Source organism: Cucumis melo, chromosome 6 (assembly GCF_025177605.1).
Source record: "Cucumis melo cultivar AY chromosome 6, USDA_Cmelo_AY_1.0, whole genome shotgun sequence".
Lineage (NCBI taxonomy): Eukaryota > Viridiplantae > Streptophyta > Magnoliopsida > Cucurbitales > Cucurbitaceae > Cucumis > Cucumis melo.
Genome location: NC_066862.1, coordinates 4,468,627 through 4,494,467, shown reverse-complemented (window position 1 = coordinate 4,494,467; position 25,841 = coordinate 4,468,627). Strand labels below are relative to the sequence as shown.

General features: G+C 33.0%; 5 protein-coding genes across 7 annotated transcripts; 2 read left to right on the top strand and 3 right to left on the bottom strand.

Annotated features, from left to right (window-relative positions):
• Nucleotides 1-1,721: 1,721 nt before the first annotated feature.
• LOC103483764 (S-adenosylmethionine decarboxylase proenzyme 4-like) lies at nucleotides 1,722-3,350 on the bottom strand. The gene has a single exon (XM_008440520.3). The coding sequence runs from the start codon at nucleotides 3,225-3,227 to the stop codon at nucleotides 2,067-2,069; it is 1,161 nt and encodes a 386-aa protein (XP_008438742.2). The 5' UTR covers nucleotides 3,228-3,350; the 3' UTR covers nucleotides 1,722-2,066.
• A 6,583-nt stretch (nucleotides 3,351-9,933) lies between these two features.
• LOC103483763 (protein DOS2) lies at nucleotides 9,934-11,475 on the top strand. The gene has a single exon (XM_008440519.3). The coding sequence runs from the start codon at nucleotides 10,072-10,074 to the stop codon at nucleotides 11,275-11,277; it is 1,206 nt and encodes a 401-aa protein (XP_008438741.2). The 5' UTR covers nucleotides 9,934-10,071; the 3' UTR covers nucleotides 11,278-11,475.
• A 1,144-nt stretch (nucleotides 11,476-12,619) lies between these two features.
• On the top strand, nucleotides 12,620-16,431 carry LOC103483762 (protein FAR1-RELATED SEQUENCE 7-like). The gene is made up of 2 exons (XM_008440518.3): nucleotides 12,620-13,556; nucleotides 13,911-16,431. Exons 1-2 carry the CDS (start codon nucleotides 13,516-13,518, stop codon nucleotides 16,228-16,230), a joined length of 2,361 nt encoding a protein of 786 aa, XP_008438740.1. The 5' UTR covers nucleotides 12,620-13,515; the 3' UTR covers nucleotides 16,231-16,431.
• A 369-nt stretch (nucleotides 16,432-16,800) lies between these two features.
• Nucleotides 16,801-18,965, bottom strand: LOC103483760 (membrane protein PM19L). Its single transcript, XM_008440517.3, has 4 exons — nucleotides 18,456-18,965; nucleotides 18,128-18,347; nucleotides 17,942-17,987; nucleotides 16,801-17,148 (listed from the first exon to the last, which is right to left on the bottom strand). Exons 1-4 carry the CDS (start codon nucleotides 18,577-18,579, stop codon nucleotides 17,029-17,031), a joined length of 510 nt encoding a protein of 169 aa, XP_008438739.1. The 5' UTR covers nucleotides 18,580-18,965; the 3' UTR covers nucleotides 16,801-17,028.
• Nucleotides 18,966-19,205: 240 nt separating this feature from the next.
• Nucleotides 19,206-24,294, bottom strand: LOC103483759 (glutamine synthetase leaf isozyme, chloroplastic). 3 transcript variants are annotated; one of them, XM_008440515.3, is made up of 14 exons: nucleotides 23,953-24,294; nucleotides 22,955-23,225; nucleotides 22,579-22,618; nucleotides 22,375-22,478; nucleotides 22,235-22,283; nucleotides 21,937-22,043; nucleotides 21,400-21,487; nucleotides 21,174-21,302; nucleotides 21,004-21,078; nucleotides 20,662-20,715; nucleotides 20,541-20,578; nucleotides 20,283-20,442; nucleotides 20,134-20,194; nucleotides 19,206-19,658 (listed from the first exon to the last, which is right to left on the bottom strand). In XM_008440515.3, the coding sequence occupies exons 2-14, from the start codon at nucleotides 23,206-23,208 to the stop codon at nucleotides 19,519-19,521; spliced, it is 1,299 nt and encodes a 432-aa protein (XP_008438737.1). In that variant the 5' UTR covers nucleotides 23,209-23,225; nucleotides 23,953-24,294; the 3' UTR covers nucleotides 19,206-19,518.
• Between the last annotated feature and the right edge of the window lie 1,547 nt (nucleotides 24,295-25,841).

The window sequence follows — 25,841 nt, the reverse complement described above, 5'->3', positions numbered from 1 at the left end:
GGAATTTCATTTTTAAAAAGAAATTTTTGAAATTGAAAACCAATATATATTTGGACATTTTTCGAGGACAGCGACCACTTTAATTCACTTTCGGCCATAGCTATCGCTCTATTTATGGGCTGCATTGGGCTTCGTATTACGTTGGGCTGGGTTTAATTTATGTGGCCCGTCAGGCCCAATTTAACTTTGAGTTTATTTGTTGGTTAATTATAATAGGTAGCCATATTTAGTAATAATAATTCAACATTTTTAAAAAAATGTATATATAATAAATTATTCGATAAACTTCTATTACTCACTTTTATAGATTCCTATGGTCTATAATAAACGACAAATATTTACAATATAGTTTTTTAATGATAATCTTCTATCGTCGATATATATGAACAAATTTTGTTATATTTAATTTTTTTTACATTGTTTTTATATATGCTAATATTTTGAATCTAATTACTATATTTGTAACTATATTTTGTTTATTTGTTTCTTTTTATACAAATAGCTGAAACTAAATTGGCAAGCTCAAAAAGTAACTAACAGTAATAGTTATAAAATATCGCTTTGTTTGATGGGATTGGAATACTTTGACCTACTCTTATGGCTCGTAGAGGATTCTTTGGTGCTCATTTTGCATAGTTGTCTTCCTTTTTTAATTGATAAGTGAATTATTGCAAGTATGTACTTTTCTTTCTAAATCGGGGTGTAGATTCAATTTTGTATTTGTTTTGTTTCGAAAAAAATTAAGCATGGTAATTATTATTTCAAAATGCTATTTGCTTCGATATTTACTATCTTCCTCTTTGTTACTATTTACCATATGTACTAAAATAATTTAAATTTCATACACTTACTATTATAATTCATAGAATATTTATATAGTTTTTAATAACTTTATAGTTTCACTTAACATAGACACAGTAAAGAACCGATAAATAACAAAATAAGATTTTCTTAAATTAAAATATAAAAACATATATTCACAAAAAGATTAAAAATAAAGTTAGCTATAAATTATAGAAACTGAAGTGTGTGTGTGTATATATGAGTATAGAAATATGTAATTATGGTTATTCAGCGCGAATTAGTTCTACTTTAGTCTCCAACTCATTCCTATTCTCATTTCCAATCTCAAAATTTGTCTTTATTCACACTGATCCGAATTCCCCACCGGATTGAGCTAATCTACCAGCGATGGGGCTCTGGATCACGTCAAGAGAATGAAGCAGACTCAAGGCCCCTCCTGAACAGGGTTTGAGGAAATATCGGAGAAAAGAATGAACTCATGAAGAGAGAAATCCAATCATTCTCATTCTTTTCATTCCTATGCATGAAGATAGAAAGAACCTTTGATCTTTCCGACTAGTCTTATGAAGAAATGGAATCCCCTTTATTAGTATACTCAATTAGAGTATGTCATTAACTATGAAACATGTAGATCAAATCTTTTTGACATCTAGTAATATAGTTATATATAAAAGATAAACTTTGACCCATTTTTAGTTTTTACACACATATGTATATATAACTAAAATAAAAGAAAAATCAAATAATTGACTGTTAGTGTACGAATAAAATAACCTAGATTAAAGAATGAACAAAATATGACTAAAATAAAATGTCAACTATATAATTGTTATATACTTTATGAGAAAAAAGGTTGTTTGACAAGAAGAAGAAGAAGAAGAATTAAATGGTTATATAAAAATTAAAAAAACATGAACTAAAAGAAAAAGTATTGTATTAAAATTAAAATATAATTCTTTTTGGTAATATATTCTAAGATAATGTAATAAATAGTAATAGACAAAATAAACCATTTCAAACTACAAAGGAAAATAAAAAAGAATGAGGTACAATTTCCACGTAAGCTAAGTATGGACCATCCCCTTCTCTTCCCACACAGCTGGAAAAATTTAGGCTCCATCCAGCCGTCCATTTCCATCAAAAACATACTTCCACGTAAGTCAAATCCAATTGTCCACGTCACCGCCACGTCCGTTTTATCCCCTATCGTTTCACTCCCTCAAAACTTTTCGCCTATTATCTACCTCCGCCACAGCCGCGGTCTATTTTCGGCGAGCCGTGAAGGTCTGAAACACTACACTTCCAGCGGACGGGAACTCGTCCACGGCACAACTCCGACACTTCAATCCGAGGGGATCGAGAGCACCGGCGACGAGGGCCCAAACCTCGTGACTGGCCCCGGTGGTGGCCATGGACATGGCTGCCGGCCGAAAAATTTGCACAACCTTCTTCAACATTCGAACCAAATCGTCTGGATCATCGTAAACCGACCCGACACACTCAAAACTCGCGTAACTAAACCCATCCTCCGGCGTCACGTGAATCGTCGAATACCGATCCCCATCGATTCCATTCATCGAATACCCACAAGGAAAAAACGCATATTCACAAATCAAACCACTTGGATTAATATCCCCGATTCCAGTCAAATTGGTCATCTCCTTTCCGATCGAATTTCCAGTTTTTCCATCTCCGGACCGAAAGTAGAATTTCCGAGCGAGAATCCGGTCGAGCTCTGTCATACAAATTTCAACGGTGTAAAGAAATTCCGGATTTCGGTGAAGCAAAGCGGCATCGTCGGCAGCAGTGAACACATGCCATGAATGTGAAGGGAGATTTGAAGGGATAACGGAGGCTTTCCGGTAATGGAGGTTTTCGGGGAGCGATTCTTCTAAGTAAAGAAGTTCTTCCTTGAAGCTCGAATGTGGGAATGGTTGAGATTTGGGGAAAATGAAATTGCCTCTGGTGTAACGGCAAGAAGAGAGTGTGAGGCCGAGACTTCGAGCTTGATGAAGGAAAGGAAAAATGGATTTGAGGAGCTGAGTAGTACCACAAGTTTTGATTATGATTTTAGTTGGGTAAATGAAGAGGCTTGATTCCGATAAGACGTAAGCGTCGAAGAAGTGATTTCCAACAGAGGAGACGATCGAGCAATGAACGGTTCGAAGGATTTGTTCAAGGGAATTCAAGTCAATTTGCCGGAGACCCATGTGGATAATCGGTTCATTCCCGGTGAAATGAAGCTCTAAACGCTTTTCAAAGCCTTCAAAACCAGACTCCGCCATTGAAGAAACAGTGGATTTGGAGAAGAACAGAAGATTTGGAGTGAGAGACGACGAAGGAAGAGTGTAATTTATAAGTGGATGAGTTAGAGAGAGAAATAAGAGAGAGAGAAGCATGCTGGTGAGGCAACAAAGAGTCATAATTGGAAGACATAATGAAATATGTTGTTGGTAATGCCACAAAGTCTCTGCTTTTTGAAATCTTTTAAAAAACAGAGCATGTATGGTAAAAATTATTCAACTCAAAAGCATATCTATCTATTTCTCTCTCATTCTCAAAATTTTCCATTTGGGTTCTTTAGTTATCTTCATTAGAGGTTAAACAAGTCATAAAAGAACAAACTTTGTAACTTTTTTAAGTTTCTCAAAGATTAAAAAAGTTTCTTTTTAACTTTTTTCTGTTCTTTGGGAGGTTTCACTATAATGGTTTAATGATACGGATGGAGACAAGATGATGAGAAATGGGTTGAAATTGGCTAAGAAATTGGAGACCAAAGAAACTAAGAGTTTCGAATGTAGGTTACAGACAGAAGGTCAAGTTCTAGACAGTTTAGATTATTGAGAAACAGCACGACAGCTTCCCAGGCTTTGGACATAATCATAAGCTACGAAACTAGACGTTCTCGATTTCTCGAACATGTTCGAAATTATTAAGATTAATTGATCAATTAGAGCAACACTTAGATATTATGTGAGTAAAAAACAGAGCAAAACACATAGCAGCAAGCAAAAGGGAAGAAGAATGATGCAAGAAGATCGAGAAGGGATGAAATTGGATTCATGGACTTAGTAAAATTGTTTTTTTTTTTTTAAAGGAAACCTTAGAAGCTTAAAGTTGAAATGAATGATGGGTTTAGTGTTAATTTTTTGTTAATGAAGAGAAGTGTCAGAAGATTAAGGGAATGATGATGATGATGAAGGTTGTTTAGTAATGGAGGAGGAGGAAGGTGGTTATGATTGAAACAGATAGGTAATATGAGACAGAGAATGCAGAAAGTGAGTGATAAAATGGTTAAAGAAAGAGAGATAGAATGATGAAAGTAAAAGAGTTTAGAAGAAAAAGGTTGCCGAGTTTTGAACAAGCGGATTCAATTCATTTTTTTGCATCCCTTAAAAAATAAACGTATTTAAAAAATATCTCAAAAAAGTTTGTCTACAAAGACTTATCGATATTTAAACAAGTTTCAAGAAATAGATGCAACCCAAAATGTAACTCAACTTCGTAGCAAAAATGTTCGAAGAGAAAGGGAGTGTGTGTGTTGGTGTGTGGGTGGCCTAGGCAACACCACATTATGAGCACCATCCCATCTCTTCTAGATGCATGTTCTTATCAATTAATATATATTTTTTAATTAAGATTCATCACTTACAAATTGAATGTTAAATGATTGAATTACATGAAAAGTTTTGTTCAACTTTACATAAAAAATAAATGTCCAAATTCAGAAGGCTCAAATATAATTCTCCTTAAATAGATAATAAATAGATAAGATGCTCATTTAGTCAATCAAGACAACAAATGAGATGTTCTTATTTATATCATTCTACGTAACAAATAGTTGAAGATAACACTAACAAATGATTAATCATGCAATGAAAACAATACACAAAACATATTGGTACAAAAAACAAGACTAAGGAACCGTATCTCCCATACATTATCTAGCTTTCTCTCGTAACCTTAAAGTTCATATCGACATCGAAGTACAATCCATGTCCCAAAATTTTATCTAAGTAACTTTATTTTGTTTAGTAGACTTAAGCAATTTTACTAATCTCTTACCAATTCCATAAATCTATACTAATTTGTACTTTAGGTACTTTCCCAAAGTCCCATCACCAATCCTTGTCACTTCCAAGTTTGAATCCAATTTAATGCAGTTTTTTGATCTTTATTCTAAAATAGTAGAAAGCTATTGAGCTCCTATGTAGTTTAAGTGGTTTTAAATTTTATTATTAAAAAGTCGACCACTTTCTTAGCTAATCAAATACTTTTGGTTAGATAGTCTCATCCAAAGTTCTTTATTGACAAATAGCTCCATTCTAATCCCAAATTCTCCCTATTAACAAAAATCCTTTTGACTCTCTCTCTCTTTTGGTTGGCATGGCATCTTGGTCTCTATTGTTGATTTATTATTGATCTTTTTCAAAAAAAAAATTGCATTGTCTTTTAGTACCTTTGCTGTAAATACTATAAACCTATTTGCCTGTTGAATTTCTTGCATTAAAATTATTGTCGTTGTTTATTCAATTTCGATATTGATTAATTTTGAAAGAAAATATTTAGAAAAGAAATATCTTTCTATTAATAAGTTTTAAGTCTAGTTTCTATTTAGTTCTTACGTTTCAAAATGATGGTATACATGTAGTTCTTAAGTTTTGATTTTGGTTTTAATTTATTTTTAAAATTTCAAAATTTTACATCTTAACCTCAAGTTTTCATATACAAATATTAATGTAAATGTTTATTTAAACTATCTATGAAGCAAAGTTTTAAAAGCGTTAAAAAAATAGTAAAATTTAATTAATTATATTAAACTAAATATTGAATTGATATTAAACTCAAAACAAAAACTTTTAAAAAAATAGTAAAATTTAATTAATTATATTAAACTAAATATTGAATTGATATTAAACTCAAAACTCAAAGGTATATTATTTTAAAATTTATGAACAAAAGTGGAAAGTAAGAGAGAAACATTATCATTCTCATAATCGAGCGCCACCGCAGTGGCCTCGGAGAGGCACCGGCGGCAGAAATGTGGTTCGTAGTACGGGTTCATTTGAGTTTTCCGACATGTCGGCCCCATAGAGCGTTTCCATGTGCGACACTTGGGATGGATTTGTGGGCAAAACTATTTCTCTTCAGCCGCCACACATGCCTCGCACGCCGACCTATATATATATATATATATATTTTTTTTTTTAATCTAATAATTTTCTTTTTCCTTTTCCCTTTTATGTTATTTATTTCATTTCGTATCAATCATTAAAATTATGAATTTAAGCTCTCAATTAAATTACACCCACAATCAGATTCGTTAGAAAAATTTCGTATGAAATTTTATTAAACTTTAAATTTCCATAGACAAACTATTAGATATTTAATATATTTTAGTTAATATTTAAGATGTTAATTTAATCTATATTAGTTAGTGTCTAAAATTCGTATTAGAAAACTTTTGATAATTAATCATTACTGAAAATTATTTGACTTAATTCTTTTTATTTGTGTCTACCGAAAATTATTCTTGTATCAATTTTCACACTTGATTAAAGGTTTTAAAATGTTGATTTTACTAAATGAATCAATTAGAATTAATGCATCGACGATTCTTAATAAAAATTTTGACTAAAAATCTAAATTAATACATTTACGAAAGTTTTAGAATTTAATTGACGTAGTTATGAATCCTGCATAAAGTTTCTTTTTTTTAATAAAACATTTATAAAAATGCATAGCTTAACTTAGTACATTCTAATTGATAAATAAAATTATGGAGCAAAATTCATATATTTCCTTTTTTTCCCTCTGTGATTTTTCTTTCTTTGACATTTATACATGGCACAACTGACATAATAAAAATTAGAAAATAATACCTTCGTTTGGTAATTATATTATTTTTTGTTTTTTAATTTTTTAAAATTAAATATATTTATTCTTCATGTCTTACAATGATTTGTATATTTCTTGAATACAATGGTTAAATTCTTAGTAAAATTTCAAATACAAAACCTTACTTTTTAAAAGTTACAATGTTTTAGTTTTCAAAATATGGCTTTGTTGTTTTAAACCATTGCTAAAACATATACAATAAAGGATGAAAGTAGATGTGAAACTAATATCTATATGACCAAAATTTTCAAAACTAATAAGCAAAAATGAGTGGCAAAGGAGCATGCCCCAAACAATTGCCTTAAGAAAAAATTGACCCCCACCCACCCAAAATCCCCATTATGTTTTTAGTTCATAGAATTAAATTGTAATGGGTTGGTGGCCACACCAAATACCCATACCCAAAATGATTATCCTCTTTTAATTTTTTTTAAAAATTTAAAATAATAATATCATGTTTATTAGAGTTAAGAAGGCGTTTGACCCAATGGTTATCAATGTGGAGTTGGGTTATAACCCAACCCTTGTTTGAGGGAAGACTCCTCTTCCATCTCTCTCATTTTCTTAAACTTTTTTCAATTCTCCATACTCCAATCTAACTTACCTATAAAATTACTAAACACACGTTATGATAAAATTAGGTTTATCATAACTCAAACCTTTCTCCAAACGGTCCCTAATAAGACTTTTATTAAGACAATCTAAAGTTAAAGTGGGTTGAATTTGGTCAAAAAAAATTTAATTCGCGACTAAATTACCATAAAATTATATAAATTTAACTTATTTGAAAAATATTTGTTTTAAATATGTAATTATATAAAAGAAATAAGTTTGAAATATAGTTGAAAGATATATTTTGTTATGGACCATATGTTATTTCTTTTGTATTTCACTTTATTTGGACATTGCAGGCTATAAACTAAGCGTGCAATTCGTCAACTATGGTTGTGCTTCATTTGGTTCATTCTCCTATCATCAATGCCTAAATATTTGTTTTCTTTTTTCCTTTTACCAAAATTGCTTCTTTTTTTTTTAAAAAAAAAAAAACCAAATTTGATAACAACTTGTGAAATTTTGGAAAAAATTATTATAAAAATCTACATTTTAAAATTCGATTCTTTGACCTAATCGGTAAAGTACTACGAGGTTGTAAATTTTTGCAAGAAAAAATTGCATTTCTTATTTATCTTTTTTTTTTTTTTCATTATATGTTCTTTTATCGACCTTTGACTTATAAAATACATTTCAATATCTATACATAAATACAACATTAAAACATCGAATATTTTATCTCACACCCTAATTTTCTAGTAGAATTAGATACGTTTTTATATCTTTAGACTTTTAATTTTGTTTCACTGTCCAATTTCTCAAAATTTTTAATGTATTTATTAATTTTTTGATCTTGGATTTATAGGTGCATGGAAGTCGAGAGTAATTTAGATTTTCATTAGATATATGATTTGAATTTACAACTGATAGATTGGATTAATTAGAAAAACTATATATGCCACTAACTTTTGTTAGTACAATTATAGTGTACGGAGATTGAAACCACCTCATAGTTATTAATACACTATCTTATATAAGTTGAGTGTAAATATGTCACTAATCTATTTGATAGAAAATTAAGAGTTCAGTGACGTATTAAATAGTGTAACATTTTAAACATATTAGACGTGATATTTGAAAGTACTTACACTATTAAGGTAATAAATGGCGTCATTTGATCAACCTTCCTTTTTCAATACTTTCGTTTTTGGTTGTCTTCTTCAACATCCACTCATATACTCAACCCAACCAATATAATCTAATATTAAAATATCTATCGATAAGTCAACGTCTATATGTACAAATAATTAAGAAAGCTCGATATTAAGAAACTCATAAAACATTGAAAAAAGAAAAATTCATCATTCAATAAATTACTAATAACACCATGCTTTAATTTAAAAATATTTTTGGTCCTTGCATTTTCATAAAATTATAATTTAGTCTCTAAACTTAAACTATTTCATGATTTAGCTTTTGTACTTTTAAATCTTTAACAGTTTAATTCTTGAACTCCAAGAAGGAACAATTTCACTCTAGCAATTGTTTTTTTCTCCTAAACGTTGAAAATGTTTATTAAAATCATCCGTTTTTATTACATAACAACTTCGTTTTTATATTTTTGTTTAAAAATTTCAATCCTACTTTTTATAATAGGGACTAAATCAAGTACAACTACTAAATCACTGATTATCATAAGTCTACAAAGTCTTATGATTAAATTCTTTTAAATTTGAGTTAGCTTTACAAACTTTATATTTTTTTGAAGGGCAAATCTGTCCTTTACTAGCGTTGGCTCAAAAAAAGAATTTGTTATGTTTCATCAATTTCTATACCTTAAATCTTCCATTTTCATGGAATTTTTCAATTAAATTTAACAAAGAGATAAGATAAAATAAAATAAAATAAAATAAAAAGAGTAAAAATCTCATAAATCTACCAATTTAAGTATATCAAATTTGGCATAGATTTGAGTTAAATTAACTAAATAATTTCACCATAATACACACAATTTGAACAAAATGTTTTAGCTTAGCTTCCCAAGCCCTCTTTCTTTGAAATTTACACAATATAAGGGTAAAAATGGTAACAACTTGTTCAATTTAATGTTTAAAATTCCATAATATCTAATTTTGGAGTGCAATTTAATAAAATTGTATTGACGTTGGTATCATTAATTAGCTAAACATTACTTTTCAACCCTTTGAAATTTAATTGAATGTTCATTAAATATTTGAATCATCTAAATGTATAATATAACCCATCCTACCACACAAGCTATTTAAATGAAAGATTTAAAGAAAAACAAACCATCATGATTCGTATAATTTGTAATAGTAGAAAAACAATAAGAAATTAACCAATCATGAAAGTTAAAGGACCAAAAGATTAACATTGTCAACTGCATTGTTTGAACCAACGTTCGCTTTTCAAAACAAATATATTTATTTAAGAGTAAATACAAAATCTTCCAATGAACTTGTTTTAACTAATATATTAAGTCTTGATAACCAAAATTAATTTTGAAAGTTTAATGATGTAATTGCGAGAAATTATTTTTGCAATTAGTTTTTTTTTTCTTCTTGTAAACATTTTTCTAATTTAAAAATAAACTAGAAAACTAATTAAATCTATCAAAATCTAACTTTAACTAATTTTTGTTCATACTAATTAATTTTAATTAAAGAAAAATCCTTTGATATTAAATTCCCCACCGAATTTTCATTCCATCTATAGGGTTAATGCCAATTTTGCCCCTCGCGCCCAATAGATCTTTTCCCAGGAAACTCCCAGTAAGTTCCGAAACCTCGCATTCGAATGGATCTCTTCCCCGTCTTCTCCGGCGACGGAGCGTCGGGACAGTCCGATTTCGAGGAGGAACATGACGACGACGATATTGGTTCAGTTTCTAATCTCTCCACTCCAAGCACCAGTTGGAGCTTCGGTGGTCTGATTAAGACTCTCGCGACCAAGTCGGAATCCGTAATTTCAAACTACCGACGTGATCTTGAGGAATTAGGATCCGGATTGAGGAAGGAGACGTCGGTGATCCGAGAAGTCGCATCACGTGCCGTGAAGGATCTTCCGACGACGCTCGATGTCGGTGCGTCTGTTGCGCAAGAATCGCTGGAGTCCGTCGGCCAAGCTATAGATGATATCGGAACCGCCGTCTGGAAATCGACTTCTAAGATCATCTCACACGGTAGGGATACGTTTTTAGCTTCTGATTTAGTTTCTGAAAACCATGAAAATAACAGCAATATTGTTATTTCCTCAAATCAATTAAACAAACCTAGAAATCTTGAATTCAAACAGTACAATAGATTCAATACTCAATTGATTGCGATTCAGCGAGACCTAAATACATATTTAGAGGAACCAAATGATATAGAGAATTACAAGAACTGGAAATTAGGGTTTGTATTGGAAGAAAAGGAAAAGGAAATTGAGGATTTGGTTAAAGAGAGTGAAGATGTTCGGGAAACATATCGGACGGTGGTTCCAAGCAGAATCAGCCACGATGTCTTCTGGAGTAGATACTTTTACAGTTTTCACAAGCTTAAGCAAGCAGAAGAAGCTAGAGTTAAGCTTGTGAAGAGAGCCATATCTGCAAAAGATGAAGAAGAATTGAGTTGGGATGTTGAGGAAGATGATGATAAAGAAGAAGGTGTGAGTGGTGAGAGTTCAGAGAATGGGAAAACAGGAGAGGGAAATGTGAAGAAGATTGACATTGATGATAGTTTGAAGAAAATGGGTGGGGATGGTAGAGGAGAAAGTGGGGATTCTTCTTGCAAAGACAGCGATATTTCAATAATTTCAAGTCAGGGTGGTGAAGAAGAAGAAGAAGAAGAAGTCGGATGGGATGAAATTGAAGAGATTGGAACCGTTGAAGAGGCTAAAGGCAAGGTTTTTGCTTCTGGTAGTGTACAAAAATTTGGTTTGAACAAGAAGTTAAGTGTGGCAGAGGAAGAGGAAGATCTGAGTTGGGATATTGAGGATGAAGATGAACCTACCAAATCATGAACAAGATAAACATTCTTTTTTTCTTTTTTCTTTTCATCAAGTTATAAAGTTCATAGAATCTATTGATTTGGGGACTACAGTGTTTTTGTTTAGTTGATAAGGCATAGTCATTTGGGTCGTGATTATTGTTCATATCTCATTGCCCACATGTATGTATGAAAAAAAAAAAAATCAAATCTTTACTAACTTTTGAATGTTGATTCCGGATCACAATTTCTACTATACTAAAAGTTTTTTTTTTTTTGATAAAATCAACGCATTTCATCGAGAAAGAATGAAAGAACATGAGGCATAAAAAAACACTCCAACAAAAGGCTTAGATTGTGTTCTTACGGGTTAGGTAGAAAGAAAGAGCCTTTTGCCTTTCTTTTCATGCAGTGGTTATGACCTTTCCAATGTAGTGTCTATTTGAAAGATAGTAGAAGTGACTTCTAAGTTGACAAGATTCTACTCTTGAAGATAAAATACAATAAATATGTAAGATGCACTTATAAAAGAACAAAATAAACATTATGATAATCATCTATATTTCATTAGGGTTATCTATGGAAGTAAACAACAATTATAACTTTTTATTATGATTGCACTGGTTTAATAGATGCAATGTTTGTAATTGTGGCTGGTTATGACAATTTTGATTATGGATTACTTACTTAATATTTTTTAAACATTCAAAAATTAACATATATGTGCTTTTTTTATAAGAAGATTTAACTTTTGTTTTAGGATTGTTTTCAAACTCTCGCAAAATAAATCAAAATATTTATAAATAGTAAAATAACTTTTCTTATTTTTATTGTCAATGGTTAAAAAAATCTTCGTAAAATTGAGAATCGATAAAATTGAACGACATTCCCTTGATCAAATTTTATCTTCAAAAATCAAGATAGGTGTAATTGTTAAACATAAAGCACCAAAAAACATTATTCACCTTCATTTACCAATCATTTTAATAGATATGATATTGAGACTAAAACAAAACTTTCAAATATGATAAACGAATAAAACTAGAGTTTTTTTTTTTTTTTTGAGAATTTAAAACAAAAGGGATAAACGATAAAATAAAATAGATCACATCTCAAAGAAAAATGGATTTAGTGTAAAATCAACCTTATTTTTGCTAATATTTTCTGAATTACTCTTTTTTGTTTTGTAAATATTTTCAAAATCAAACCTATTTCAACATCAAATCAAACAAAAATTGACAATAACGATTTCCACCTCTCTTCTTCTACATTTTTTTGTTTAATTCCGATCCGATCCGTGTAAAAAGAGTTGGTGATTCAAATGTGTTATATCAAGATCTGATCATGTGAAAAAAGTTTGTGATCAAAACGAAGTTAAAAGTTGGAAACATTTTTGTTTTGTTTTTATTTCAAAACACTACCCGTGTGCCGCCCATGAACGTGATGATCAGTTTCATCCATTCTACAAATTTCACATCTAAAACTATGTCAATTTAATTATTTGAACAAAATTACATACCAAAAAAAAAAAAAAATGTACCCACCAAATTTTCATACGAAGTAAGTAGAGGAAGAAGAATGACGATGGCGGCTGAAACCCCTTTCCCTTTCAGGAGATCTTCACGGTTAATTCACACGAAAATGAAGAACTCAATGTATGTTCTACTCATTGGCGACAATTTTTCTTTCCATTTGATGGAGAAGGAGAGTATCGTGGAGTGAAGCTTCAGATCGATAAGATTCCAAAATGGAAAAACCCTATCGGGATGGGTAGTGGCACTCTTCCAGAGACGACTACAAAGACGACGAACCTGCTATAATGAACCACCGTTCTTCATCACAGACACTCTTTTAGCCCTTCGATCAACTTGCCAACCCGATCTCTTCCGTCAAGATTCTCTCTCTCTCTCTCTCTATATATATATATATAATATTATATAAATGTTATATATATAGATGTGCTTATATATATAGACACAGACATACACATATATATATATAGATGTACCATACAGTGTCGCGATTGATTGTGCCCTAGCGAATGGTCAAGCCCTTTAGGGTTGATGGTTGAAGAAAATGATGGGCGTGGCCGAAGGGAATTGGGGAAGAATTTGCCGGTTGGGGATTGTGAGAATTGCGACGGTGCTATCTGGGGTCAAAATGTACGGATAAGAAATATTCGGGAGTTTGGTTTGTCGTAATAAAGAGAATTGGGTTTACGTGTACGGAGTTTTTTGCAATCTCGCAAGTCTTTGGTTCTGTCTCTTCATTGATGGACAAGCTTTTGGGTGCTAACTTGACGAATGTCACCAGGTAACTTGAGATATGGGGAATTATTTAGTTCTTGAATTGGGTTGTTGTATTCTTCTTCTTTGTTCCATTTTGAAATGGGGAATTGTTATCTGTTGTCTTAAGATCTGGGATTCCTCGGATTTCAGTATATTTTGTCTTTTTTATTGTTTTAACATTTCGAGGATTTTGTAGGATTTTGTTGTTCTTTTATCTGTGATGTATCTTCTTCATTAGGAAAATGGTGGAATTCTGTTTAGTTGTATAGAAGAGTGTTTCTCCTGAGCTCACACGCTACTAGTTTAAGCTTTTTCTTTTGTTAGTTCTCGATTTTTTGTTCATTTTCTTGTTATTTGATGTATGTTCTTTAATTTGCAGTTCGGAAACCGATCTCAACAATGAACAGTGTGAGAATGCTATGATTGTGAAGGCATATCCAATTGATATGGTACGTGCGACAGATGCAGTGGATGGAGAGAATGCTAGGAATTGTATGCTCGAACCATTTGTGGGGCAGGAGTTTGATTCGGCGGATGCAGCACTTAATTTTTATACTTCATATGCACAGCGTGTTGGGTTTAAAGTTCGGATAGGTCAATTGTACAGGTCACGAACTGATGGGGCGGTAACTTCTCGCAGATTTGTGTGTTCGAAGGAGGGGTTTCAGCTTAGTTCACGCACAGGATGTCCAGCAGTCATACGTGTACAAAGGCGTGATTCTGAGAAGTGGGTCATCGACCTCTTTCACAAAGATCACAATCATCACCTTGAACACGATGGTGGGGAAACCCCTCCTCCCGTTATTCAAGTTAAGGCTCCTAGATCTGCTAAATTGACTGTTAATGTTTCTCATAGACGAAAGGTTCATTTGTTCAAGGATGTTGAAGACGCCTTCTCCTGTCCTTCGGGATTTATCAACTCAAAGCATTTAAACGAAATAGGAAATGTAATACTACGGAAGGGTGAACCTTGTGTCGGCCTGGAGTTCAATTCAGCAAATGAGGCATATCAGTTTTATAATGCCTATGCTGCACATGCAGGATTTAGAATACGCATCGGTCAATTGTTCCGATCCAAAAATGATGGTTCAATTACATCAAGGCGATTTGTGTGCTCCAAGGAGGGTTTTCAACATCCATCAAGATTAGGCTGTGGGGCATTTATGAGGATTAAGAGGCATGAATCCGGAAGATGGGTTGTAGATCGCCATAAGAAAGATCATAATCATGATCTTGAGCCTCAACCAGAGGCTCAAAAAAGAAATCTAATAGCTTCCAAAAGGTTCGCAGGTGAACTGAATTGTGGATTTCAAGGCAAGGAACCAGTTAACTTGAACAACGTCATGAAGAGAACTCGGGATAACAAAATTGGTAGTGATTGGTACCCAGGTCTTTTTGAATATTTCCAATCTAAGCAAGCAGAAGATACAGGCTTCTTTTATGCTGTAGAAGTTGAGAATTCTAACTGCATGAGCGTTTTCTGGGCAGATGGCAGGTCTAGATTTTCTTGTAGTCAGTTTGGTGATACTATTGTCCTCGACACTTCATACAGGAAAAATGCCCATGCGGTGCCATTTGCAACCTTTATTGGGGTTAATCACCATAAGCAACCTGTTCTTCTTGCCTGTGCTTTAATTGTTGATGAATCTGTGGAATCTTTCTCTTGGCTGTTTCAAACATGGCTTCGGGCAATGTCGGGTTGCCACCCACTTTCAATAATAGCTGATCAGGACAAGGCTGTCCAACAGGCTGTTGCTCAAGTTTTCCCCAGAACTTTACACCGTTTTTCATCGTGGCAAATCAGGGAAAAGGAGCAGGGTGGTCTTGCCATGCTGGATGAAAACTTTAGATTTGAATATGAAAAATGCATTTATCAGAGTCAGACTGCTGAAGAATTTGATGTCGGTTGGAATACGCTTATTGGCAAGTATGGGTTGAAGGAGAACGCTTGGCTTAAAGAAATGTACATAAAGCGTAATAACTGGGTTCCGTTGTTCTTGCGGGGAACCTTCTTTGCAGGCATCCTCGCGACTGACAACTTTGAATCATTTTTTGGCACACCATTCAATGCTCAAACACCAGTTGCAGAGTTCATTTCTCGTTACGAAATTGGGTTGGAGAGACGTCGTGGTGAAGAAAGAAAAGAGAGTTTGAACTCTCTAAACTTGCAAGGTTTTCTGCAAACAAAAGAACCAGTAGAAGAACAATGTTTAAGGCTCTATACTCACGCAGTGTTTAAGGTGTTCCAGAAAGAACTCTTGAACTGTTACCGATATCTTGGATTCAAGATTTATGAGGAAGTGGCTCTCAGCAGATACCTGGTGCGTCGGTGCGAAAACGACGACGAAAAATGTATAGTCACAGTGATATCAACAAACCTGACAGTGAATTGTAGCTGTAAAATGTTCGAGTACGAAGGTATACTATGTAGACATATCTTGAGGGTGTTTCAAATATTAGGAATAAGTGAAATTCCAGCCCGCTACATCCTTCACCGCTGGACTCGAAACGCCGAGTATGGAACATTGCAAGATATGGACTCAGATGGTGGCCCTCAAGAACTCAAGACCTTGATGCTATGGAGTTTGAGAGAAGCTGCTTGTAAATACATTGAAGCTGGGGCAACATCTCTTGAAAAATACAAACTTGCATATGAGATTATGCGAGAAGGTGGAAGGAAACTCCGTTGGCAAAGATAAATATGGAGGTTAGACAGATATCTCTCTCTGTTCTTAGTTTTGTACTGCATGCACTATTTTTTACCTTTTTCTCTTTTACGTCGGTTGGATGAGTTTATTGAGTTGGAATGATACTTTCCTGGATATGCGATACCTGCATGTATATAATATGTAAATGAACGGAATTTGAATTACTTAGAATGAGTCAAACCTTTTGTTGAATATTTGTCTTAACATGAGCCTATCTCTAAAGGTTGGAAGTTTGAATCGGTGCTGTTTATATATCATTGGATAGGCATCAAAATATTGGTTTGTTTAAAGGACTTGAATTTTGTAGCATCCTGGTTTTTATTCTATTGCATTCCTTGAGATAATTAGTGAACTAAACAGTCGATTTGGTGTAAACAACTAAACTTCAATAGTAAATACTATTGAAGTTTGCATATTATCGAACAACTTTATCTTTTAACCTTATGTTTTATATTTACCGAGGAACTTCACTTACAACTCTATACTTGAAACATTAACTGATTTTTTGATGCCATTTACTGAGCCAAACGGTTGCCAATTAGTTGAGACTATAAGAACTTATGACCCAATCTTCAATCATGTAATTATTAATTTGTTGCATTTTCAAGCTCACATGTCATAAAATTTAAAATGGAAAAGGAGAACAAATACAAGTGTGATAGATGACACAAATCCACACGAAATTAATACATGAAATTTTGAAAAAAAATGAAAAAAAAAAATCAAAAGTGTTTAAATTACAAGATGACTTTTTTTTTTTCCTTTAGAAAGAAATATTTTTGGTTTGATTCAAACCCTTCCTTGAACTCGCTTTTCAGCCACAATCATCTCCTCAACTCCAATTTGAACAGCACCTGTGCATAACAACTGAGTTGCACTTGTGATGATTGTTATAACCTCCAAAGTCCTCTGTGTACAATAATATCACATTTCAATTATTAGAATCACATGATGCTCGTTTACCTCTTGCATTTCTCGATCCAAGATCATACGACAACAAAGGCAAGTTTTAGTATATTATAGAATAGCATGGACTAGGAATTGCTGTTAGTTTCTAGCCATATTGGTAGGAAAAGATATTGAATTATGAAATGCAGTAGGGTAGTAAGTCCTTTGTGGAACTATATATTGATGGGGTTTAGTATAATAATAGAATTGTAATTATTGTTCACTATTGAACAATTACTCTTTATCTTTCTTTTTAATAAATAAAATTCATGATTTTACAATATTAATAAATCATGATTAAATTAAGAATCAGTAATTTTCTGACCGTCCTTTTCACCACTAGGTCTAAATTATTTTAAAAAGGACAAGCTAACACTTTTTTTCTTATTACCAAAGTTAATCTCTTCTGACGCATACAACTAAGGTGATTAGAGATAAGACTTTCACAACTTTTCTCAATTGAGCTATTACTAATTGGCGTGTTTTTCTTCCGTAGAAAAAATTTGTAATTGTGATTGAACGACTGGGTGATACGTAAAAAAAAAGGTGTAGTTCATGATGGATTGATGTTTTATTTATTCATTTATTATAATTGTTATTAGTGGTTTTAGAACGAGAATTTAATGGAAAATAAAGTCACCGATAAACAAAAGAATTGGGATTGGAATATTACAAACTATCACCCTTTACATTTTTTTCAATAATGAAAATAAGAAGATTTAAAGTGGGAATTGAGCCAAATAATATTCCTTACCAAGTTTGAATCTGTCCAACCAAGTTCAATTTCTTTCCATGCAAATCTGAGAAAAAAAAAAAAAAACAGAAATTCAAGTTATAGACAAAGTTCATAATCAAATTCTATTGGAAAATGATCATAAACAGACAATTTTGAACAAAAAACAACAATAGAAGAGAGAAGGTAAAATTGTATGAGAAATACCCCATAGCAAGTATAGTAACAGCAAAAGTTGCAAGAGAGGAAACAGAAGCTGTGTGAATATTTGAGGAATTCCATTTTGTGACATTAGTGATTCCTGTGGCTGATGATGCCATTCCCACGACCCCAGCAATCAAGGAGAAGATAACAAAAAACCCCGTCGCCATGTTTCCAAACGGGAAGTATATAGGAAACAACCGAGCTGGCAATGTCAATGTTGATGCTACAAATTCATACAGAGTAGTAGAACACTTTAGAGATCTGAAAAACTTATAACATACTCAACATTCTAAATGGGTTAATAAAGTTTGTGATGCAAGTTGGAAGTTACCTGATTCAAAAGATTTCTCCAATGCGTGATTTACAGCCCACGAAGCGATGACGGTGATGATGAAGTAAAGTACAAGGTTAAGGACTAAAAGGACAGAAACTGCAGATTGTACCTGGGTAGCCATTGATGGTTGGAGCTTAGAGAAGCTGTGGAAAGAATGAGGATGAGGTTTCTTCCTTGCCTTGAGCTCAGAAGAGATATGGGTATAAAGGCACAGACATATATATTTAGTAAGCAAGAAGTTGTGTTTTACCCACAAAAATCAAAGGACAGTTCATATACGGTTAAAAGGATTCCTTATTCAGAATCAGAATGAAGTTTTCTTCAGTTCAAAGGAATAGCCAAAGTTCCTTTCCCATTCTTAGGCTTGCCTCATAAGGGAGGAAAGAACAAGATTCCATTCAAACTAAACCAAGATTGAATCATTGGAATAAGAGATAAGAAGGCTGCTCAAGATTCATGTTATACAATCATTTTCTATCTTTAAACGTAGAACAGCTTTCAATTCAGAAAACTCATTAAGCAAGAAAAAATCAGAATCAATATTTTGTTGTTTCTCATAGTTGTATTCCTTCCTTTTTTTCCTAAATGAACTGTGTTTAAGATGCAGAAGGCTTAAAAATAGTTTGCAAAACAAAGAATTGCCCGATTGAACATTACTTGAACATTTACCGTATTTATATGAACAACCGAATCCATCCGTAGACAAGAAAAATGCATGCATAAATTCATAGTCAAATGGTAACTGGATGAAGGGGGAACCGTCTAAATCCAATTGAATAAACATTCAAATAAAGTGAACATCTGACATCACATAAATTTCAATCAGAATTGGCAAACACCATCTGCAAAGTACACAGATGAAGGTTTTTTTGCTTCAAAATATTTTTTTTGGATGTATGACTGTTCTGAAAAGCTGACTGGAAGACTTCAAGACCTTTATTTACAAAAGGTCTTCTCTGCATTATCTAACAGAATGAGGGAAATTCTTCGCAAGGGGTTTGGTAAATTGTGCGAATCCACTTAGAACTTTGCCCTCAAGACCAAATATGACTCGTTGGCTTCAAACCTTCAATGACAGTTTCTGAGCAGCCAGTGCTTCGGCTTCAAGTGTTGGCTCCCACAGTATCGTTGTTTCTGCTAGCAGTGAGGTCACGACATATGGGTCCATGTTTGAAGCCGGACGTCGGTCTTCCAAATAACCTATTACATGACAACAACAGAGTACAATCAATTAAAGTGTCAATGCCAAGAATTGTAAATGTCAAATAGCTTCAAATAACAGAAGCAAACTCCACTAAAATACGAAGCTTCTTTGGTAAGTATGAGGATTTTGCTCCTAATTTCAGCTTATTTATGTCAAGAGAAAGAAACTACAGAAAAAGCGGAAAAATTGCAAATAAGCACGGTTTACGTTTAATGCTAAAGAATTTTGACCTTTCTATTATGATTGAGCAACGAAGGCAGTGCTTTTCAAATTAAACTCCATATTTCCTCGCTAGAATGCAACTAGTCTTTTGAAAAATGAAGAACAAGCATATTTTCTTGGGTTACCCTTTCACAAACGAAAAGAGAACTATCTGAATCTATCTTACTAAAGCCTTCATTGGGACACTGGACGGAAAGGAATAACTGTATACTCAATGACATTTTTTTCCTGTAATGATGAAATACATACCTTTGCCTTGCTTCTCAGTGTCACGTCCCACACGGATTGAACAGCCACGGTTAGCCACTCCCTGCAGTTGGAATTTTCAATAGAATTTTCAAACATGCTCCAAATCTCATTGTTCAATACAAACATGTCCAGCAGATCTTCGTACGTACCCAGGAAAACGTGTTGATACTTGCTGTTTCGTGCTTTCCTGTCAACCTTCTCTCATTTCCTTCTCCATAAGCACTGATATGATCTTTGTGGCGAAGAGACAGATTCAGAATTGCCTTCTTTATGACTTCAAAGCCTCCTTCCTCTCTCATGCTCTTTGTACTGTAAAAGAACAGATCCGTCGTTATTACGGCAGCAATATAAACATTCCATTGTTTCTTCAACGATCATACTCAATGAAAGAGAATGCATCCAATTACCTGTAATTGGTGTGGCATCCAGCTCCATTCCAGTCACCCTGCCAATGAAGATAGATCAGAGAAGTCCATTTAACCGGTTGATTTCAAGAATAAATAGTATATAACAGTTTGAGTTAGCTACCTCAATTGGTTTTGGATCCAGTGAGAGAACTACTCCAGCTTGCTCGGTGATCCTCTGTCAAGACAAGAAGAAAACATGAGTCCACATACATCCGACTAATATGCATAAACAAACGCAAATTAACATCAGAAACTACCTACTATACCATTCGTATGTCTCTCAAGAACTAACTTCATCAGCCTATGCAACTACTTAAAGTTGGAAGAAAACATATTTACTTAAGGGCAAAGAAATGTGATTTATCCAGAATAAATAGAGCATCAATCTGTTGGCTCTTCAAGGTTTCATATGTAACCATTTATTCGTCGACTGGTTACTCAAGGGTAAACATGGATGACTTACCTCAAGAATGTATCTAGAGCACCAAATATGATCACCAGCTTCGATCCCAACACTAGGACCAACTTGATACTCCCACTGATAGCAAATATAGAAAATTTGATGGATTAAAAGAATTGCACCATAGCAGCTTGGTTTGCTAGATGAAGACACAAGTGAGAATGAGAGAGAACCTGGCCAGGCATAACTTCTCCATTGGTGCCACTAATGTTGATTCCGGCATATAAACAAGCCTTGTAGTGGGCATCTGATATGTCTCGACCGAATGACTTATCAGCTCCAACACCACAGTAATAAGGGCCCTACCATAGATAAGAATTCATTGCAGATGAAGTCATGATATTGTATAAAATAGCATAGCAACGAAACTGTAAAGATTAATATCAAAGGAATGTCAACCTGAGGACCTGGATAAGCTCCAACTGGCCAACCTAAAGGCCACTTCACATTTGTCTGAAGTAAGGTGTACTCTTGCTCTATGCCATACCTAAATTACAATGGTTTCAGTATGATGCACTGAACATGTACACCAAAAGAAGAAGAAAAGAAAATAATGTTTACATCTTTAACAAAAGGCCATCTTAGAAGAATGAAAAATTAGAAATGGAGCAGGGTGGATATTTATTTCCCATTTCCCTCCCTGGAAAGAAAATTGAGCTGGGCCTGTTTTCCCATCCTCACCATCTCTCAACTATGTGGCATATTAGCGACTGACATTTCAAAGACTGGACCCCAATTTTATGATAGAGAAATGCCTATAATTTCAAAATAGACGGGGCCTCGAAACTTGAAGATCGAACGGAGATATGGGATAAGTTAAAGACTTGAAATAAATAACTAACCATGAAGAATTGCAATAGTTAATTATGCAAAGTTAAATATATTGTTTTTCATTGAGCACTAAAATAGATACTCAGACTTAATTGGTGTACTAACCAAGGAATTTCATCCACAACTTTCTTGTTGCTGAAAATCTCAGCAGCTCTATGTCGTTTGTTAGTAGGGATGGGCACGCCTGCTGGTGTGTATGCATCACAAATCACCTTCATTGGATGACAAAATTGTGCACATTCAGATATATGATGTTGTACTTCGATCATTGCAAGTGAGTTTCTCATTTTAAGATTAGAATAGTTTGAACTTCGATCAATAACCCATTAAAATTAGAATACATAAAATGAGTTTCTCATTTTATCAACAATGATATTTAATTCTACAAACATTGTGCACTCACCAAAATGTTGTTGCCACCACGGAAGGGATCCTTGAAAATTGCTTGAGGACTGGATAAAAAGAATAAATTCATGATAGTCAAATGAAGATACTAAATGTCGTAATGATAATGAAGTAATGATTTGATGTCATAGATCATACTAGAGAATGACTTCACTGTCTTCCCCAGGTGCTTGCCCAGTACTAGATCCATCATAGTTCCACTTGGGTAGCTCAGATGGATGTTCCACAGGCTTTGATATGGTCTGATTATATCAAATAATGAACAAAACGAAATAAGAAGGATGAGGGGTCAACCAAAGTGCTGGTATTTTACTATTCAAGCAGAACCAGGAGATAGCATACCCTCGACTTACTACGCAAATCGATGCCAGATCCTCCAATCCTATATCAAAAGCCAGACCACAAAGGTTCAGATTTTACAGTATTGCTAAAATGAAAACATGTCTTCTACAGTATGCATTGTCAAATGCTTTGCAGTTGGTTTCACCAACACAAATGATGAACTGCAATCCAACGAACCTTCACTGCAGTTCCCATTTTTATGAATGAACAGGAATTACTTCCACTTGCCATACCATAAAAACACCAATTTAACCATAGATGAAAGAGCAGTTATGGCAGTCAAACAGTGTTTTTACATATGATGATATGAGATAAAACATTCTAATCTGCAGTGTGATGGGTGAAATACATGTTAAGCAAAGAAGATAAGATATACCAGATATATTCAGCAATAATCTTGTCGGTATATGGAGTGACGTCCAAATTTAGTAGATCTTCCATTCTATTGATTGTGCCACCTACAGATTTAACAGACAAGACTCTGTATTTTGAAGAGCTTTTTACTGCTCCTTTCTTGTTCTGCTTCAGAAGAATGGAACTCCACATCTTAGGAGTAATGGGGCTTGAACTCATTGAAGTCAGTTTAGTTCTCAGTTGCCATTGAGTGGATGGAGCTAAAATCTGAGCCATTGTTTTTGCCTCTACTGCTAAAAAAGAGCACTCAAAGATCAAAATCTCAGAACTGAAGAATCTAACGCACTCTAATGTGTTCTATAATAAAAAAAAGACAAAGGAAAAGTTAAAAATCAGCTGTTCCAAAGTTATAGATTGAAATACTATAACTATTGATCTCACTTGTTTGCCCCTCCATAAACTTTTAAAGAGATAAGACAAAAACTACATTGTTTAAGAAATGCACGTCAACAAGACCACTATTTCCTCGCGACCAAAGTTAATGTACTATGTCTAAGAAAAAAAAGTTAAATTACTAAAACTAAATATCCATCTCAAAAAATAATCCCTTCTTTTTAGTTCATCCTCCAAGCTCTCATAGTTCATAACTCCAAAGCCAAGATATATCATCAGGGTCAATGAGATGAAAGAGTTGAACACTCTCGAGTCTCAAGTAAGCTGTTCAATTGATTCATGTTCTAACTTCCAAGCCAAGATACACACCATCAGGGTCAATGAGATGAGAGAGTCGAACAATCTCAACTTAGTTGTTGAATTGATTCATGTTCGAACTTCCAAGCATAAGAAATGATGACCACAAGAACAAACCAGAAAAAACACAAAGTAATAATAGACAAATAGAATCAGAAATAATCCCATGTCAAAAGAAGAAAAAAAGGCTGTGGACTATAAAACATGGCCACATTACCCTGAATCCACAAGCAGCCACAAACCCAGATAATGAAAACCCAAAAAACTTACAGAGAACAACCGGATAGTGGCCGGAAAGCAAACCCTGTACTGGGTTTTTCCGATAATGGAGGAAGAACAATGTGGGGATGAAGGTTGCAGGATAGAGATAGAGATTCTCCTGTGGCTTGTGTTAAAATGGAAGAGAAACAAAGATCCTACTACAACCAAACAAAAGGCTACTGCTTAAAAGGGTATTTGTTGGCTTTTGGAAAGTAGATAGGGCTGCAAGATGAATGGAGGAAATTGAATTTTGGCTTTCGAGGGATAAAGGCGTTATGAAGTTTTCATGGAAACTTGAGGATTTGGAATTGAATATTGAAGAATCTTGCTTGATTTGATTGGTTTCACCATTAAATAACACATAATTACTGATATTTTAAGCTTTAAACACTTGAATACAACATGAGTTTGGAGAGAATCTTGCAGATTTAATTTAAAAGTCTCAATCTTTTCAACTTCTTTTGTTTATTGTTTCTTTGAATCGGCACTTAATGATTAAAAAAATCAATGGGGTTGTAGAAGAATATTGTTTTGTGGTCAGTTTTAGTTGATTAATCGATCCAAACCCACTGTTTTAGGGAGTGGGGCATCACACATTATTTAATTAGCTGTTTTTCCTCTTACTAATTGAATTTGTACCATTTAAAGAAATTTGAATTTGCAATTTCTAAAACTCAGCTTCATATATATATATATATATATATATATATGATCCGAGAAATCATAATTAAATCAAATGAAAAAGTTGAAAATTTATTTAGAAAACTTAAAAGTCGTGAAATTAAATCCGTATGAAATTGTGTATTTACGTTGTCTTATTTGTTTTTATTTATTACATTAATTGAAATGACATAAAATTAAATATTGTAACATGTTAATTAATATTTTAATTAGTTTCTTAGATCATCTACATAACTTGAATGTAGCTTATCTTAGGAATTGAAATCAAATCGATTTCGAAGATGTTGGGGTTCAGTTTTTTGGATCTTATTATTTAACATAGTTCTCAGATCAAATGTCCGAAGGTTTCTTTTATACACATGTAAGGACAATTTAATTTAGTTTTTCAAAAACCCTCCCTATGGATGAACATTTTTACCATGAATTATTAAACCAAGCATAAAATAAATAAATTAAAGTCATATTTTAACTTATGTCCATTGCATTTTAACCATAAAAATAAGATACCATTTTATGTTAAATCTAAACTTTAAAAAATGTATAATAAACTCTATAATTTTTAATTATACGTAATAAGTCCATAAATGTGATAGGTCCAAATGTAGTCCTAAAATGGGTATAAATGACAAATATAGAAGGTTTTTATGTTCATCATTCTATTTGAGGATAATTTTATGATTTGTCTACTCAAATATCTTGATTGATGCTATGTCTATGTCTTTATTTGTATGTTTTACACTTTTGAAGTTAAAAAAGTGTTGTAAAAAGATATATTTGAAGAGGTCCACGAAGACTAATGTGTAAAAATTGAAAAATATTTATGACATCACTGCAACATTATTCACATAATTGATTTGATGTTGTAAAAATTGATCATGGAGATTATTTTAAGAATATCTATTGAGATTAAATAAATGATAACAACGTTAATCTTTTCGTGTAGCTATATGACTATATCACTCTTTTTTAATAAACTATAAGCTATTACGTCAATCTTTTTCTTTTACTTTTAATAGATTATAGCTTTTTCAATAATTAGATAGTTCAAAGTTTATAAATCAAATTATATTAAAAAAAAATTAAAAAAAAAAATCAAACTTTTCAAGAGGTCTACTTGACTTCAAAGCCATTTTTTTTTTCTTACTTCTCAAATTACAAATTTACTGTTGAAGACTTCAACGTTGATTTTTAATCTTCCCTCAAATTTAGACATTTAC

What these genes read in the sequence shown, in the direction of transcription:
- LOC103483759 (XM_008440515.3), bottom strand. Translation starts at nt 23,208, where the DNA reads ATGGCTCAGATTTTAGCTCCATCCACTCAATGGCAACTGAGAACTAAA. An exon ending in GAGCTTATCCAGGTCCTCAG is followed by an intron (nt 21,303 to 21,399) that starts GTTGACATTCCT and finishes TATCTATGGTAG; the next exon opens with GGCCCTTATTACTGTGGTGT. An exon ending in GGATGCCACACCAATTACAG is followed by an intron (nt 20,443 to 20,540) that starts GTAATTGGATGC and finishes GTTCTTTTACAG; the next exon opens with TACAAAGAGCATGAGAGAGG.
- LOC103483764 (XM_008440520.3), bottom strand. Translation starts at nt 3,227, where the DNA reads ATGACTCTTTGTTGCCTCACCAGCATGCTTCTCTCTCTCTTATTTCTC.
- LOC103483760 (XM_008440517.3), bottom strand. Translation starts at nt 18,579, where the DNA reads ATGGCTACCCAGGTACAATCTGCAGTTTCTGTCCTTTTAGTCCTTAAC. An exon ending in GTTACTATACTTGCTATGGG is followed by an intron (nt 17,988 to 18,127) that starts GTATTTCTCATA and finishes TTTTTTTCTCAG; the next exon opens with ATTTGCATGGAAAGAAATTG. An exon ending in GTTGGACAGATTCAAACTTG is followed by an intron (nt 17,149 to 17,941) that starts GTAAGGAATATT and finishes TATTGTACACAG; the next exon opens with AGGACTTTGGAGGTTATAAC.
- LOC103483763 (XM_008440519.3), top strand. Translation starts at nt 10,072, where the DNA reads ATGGATCTCTTCCCCGTCTTCTCCGGCGACGGAGCGTCGGGACAGTCC.
- LOC103483762 (XM_008440518.3), top strand. Translation starts at nt 13,516, where the DNA reads ATGGACAAGCTTTTGGGTGCTAACTTGACGAATGTCACCAG. An exon ending in AACTTGACGAATGTCACCAG is followed by an intron (nt 13,557 to 13,910) that starts GTAACTTGAGAT and finishes TTTAATTTGCAG; the next exon opens with TTCGGAAACCGATCTCAACA.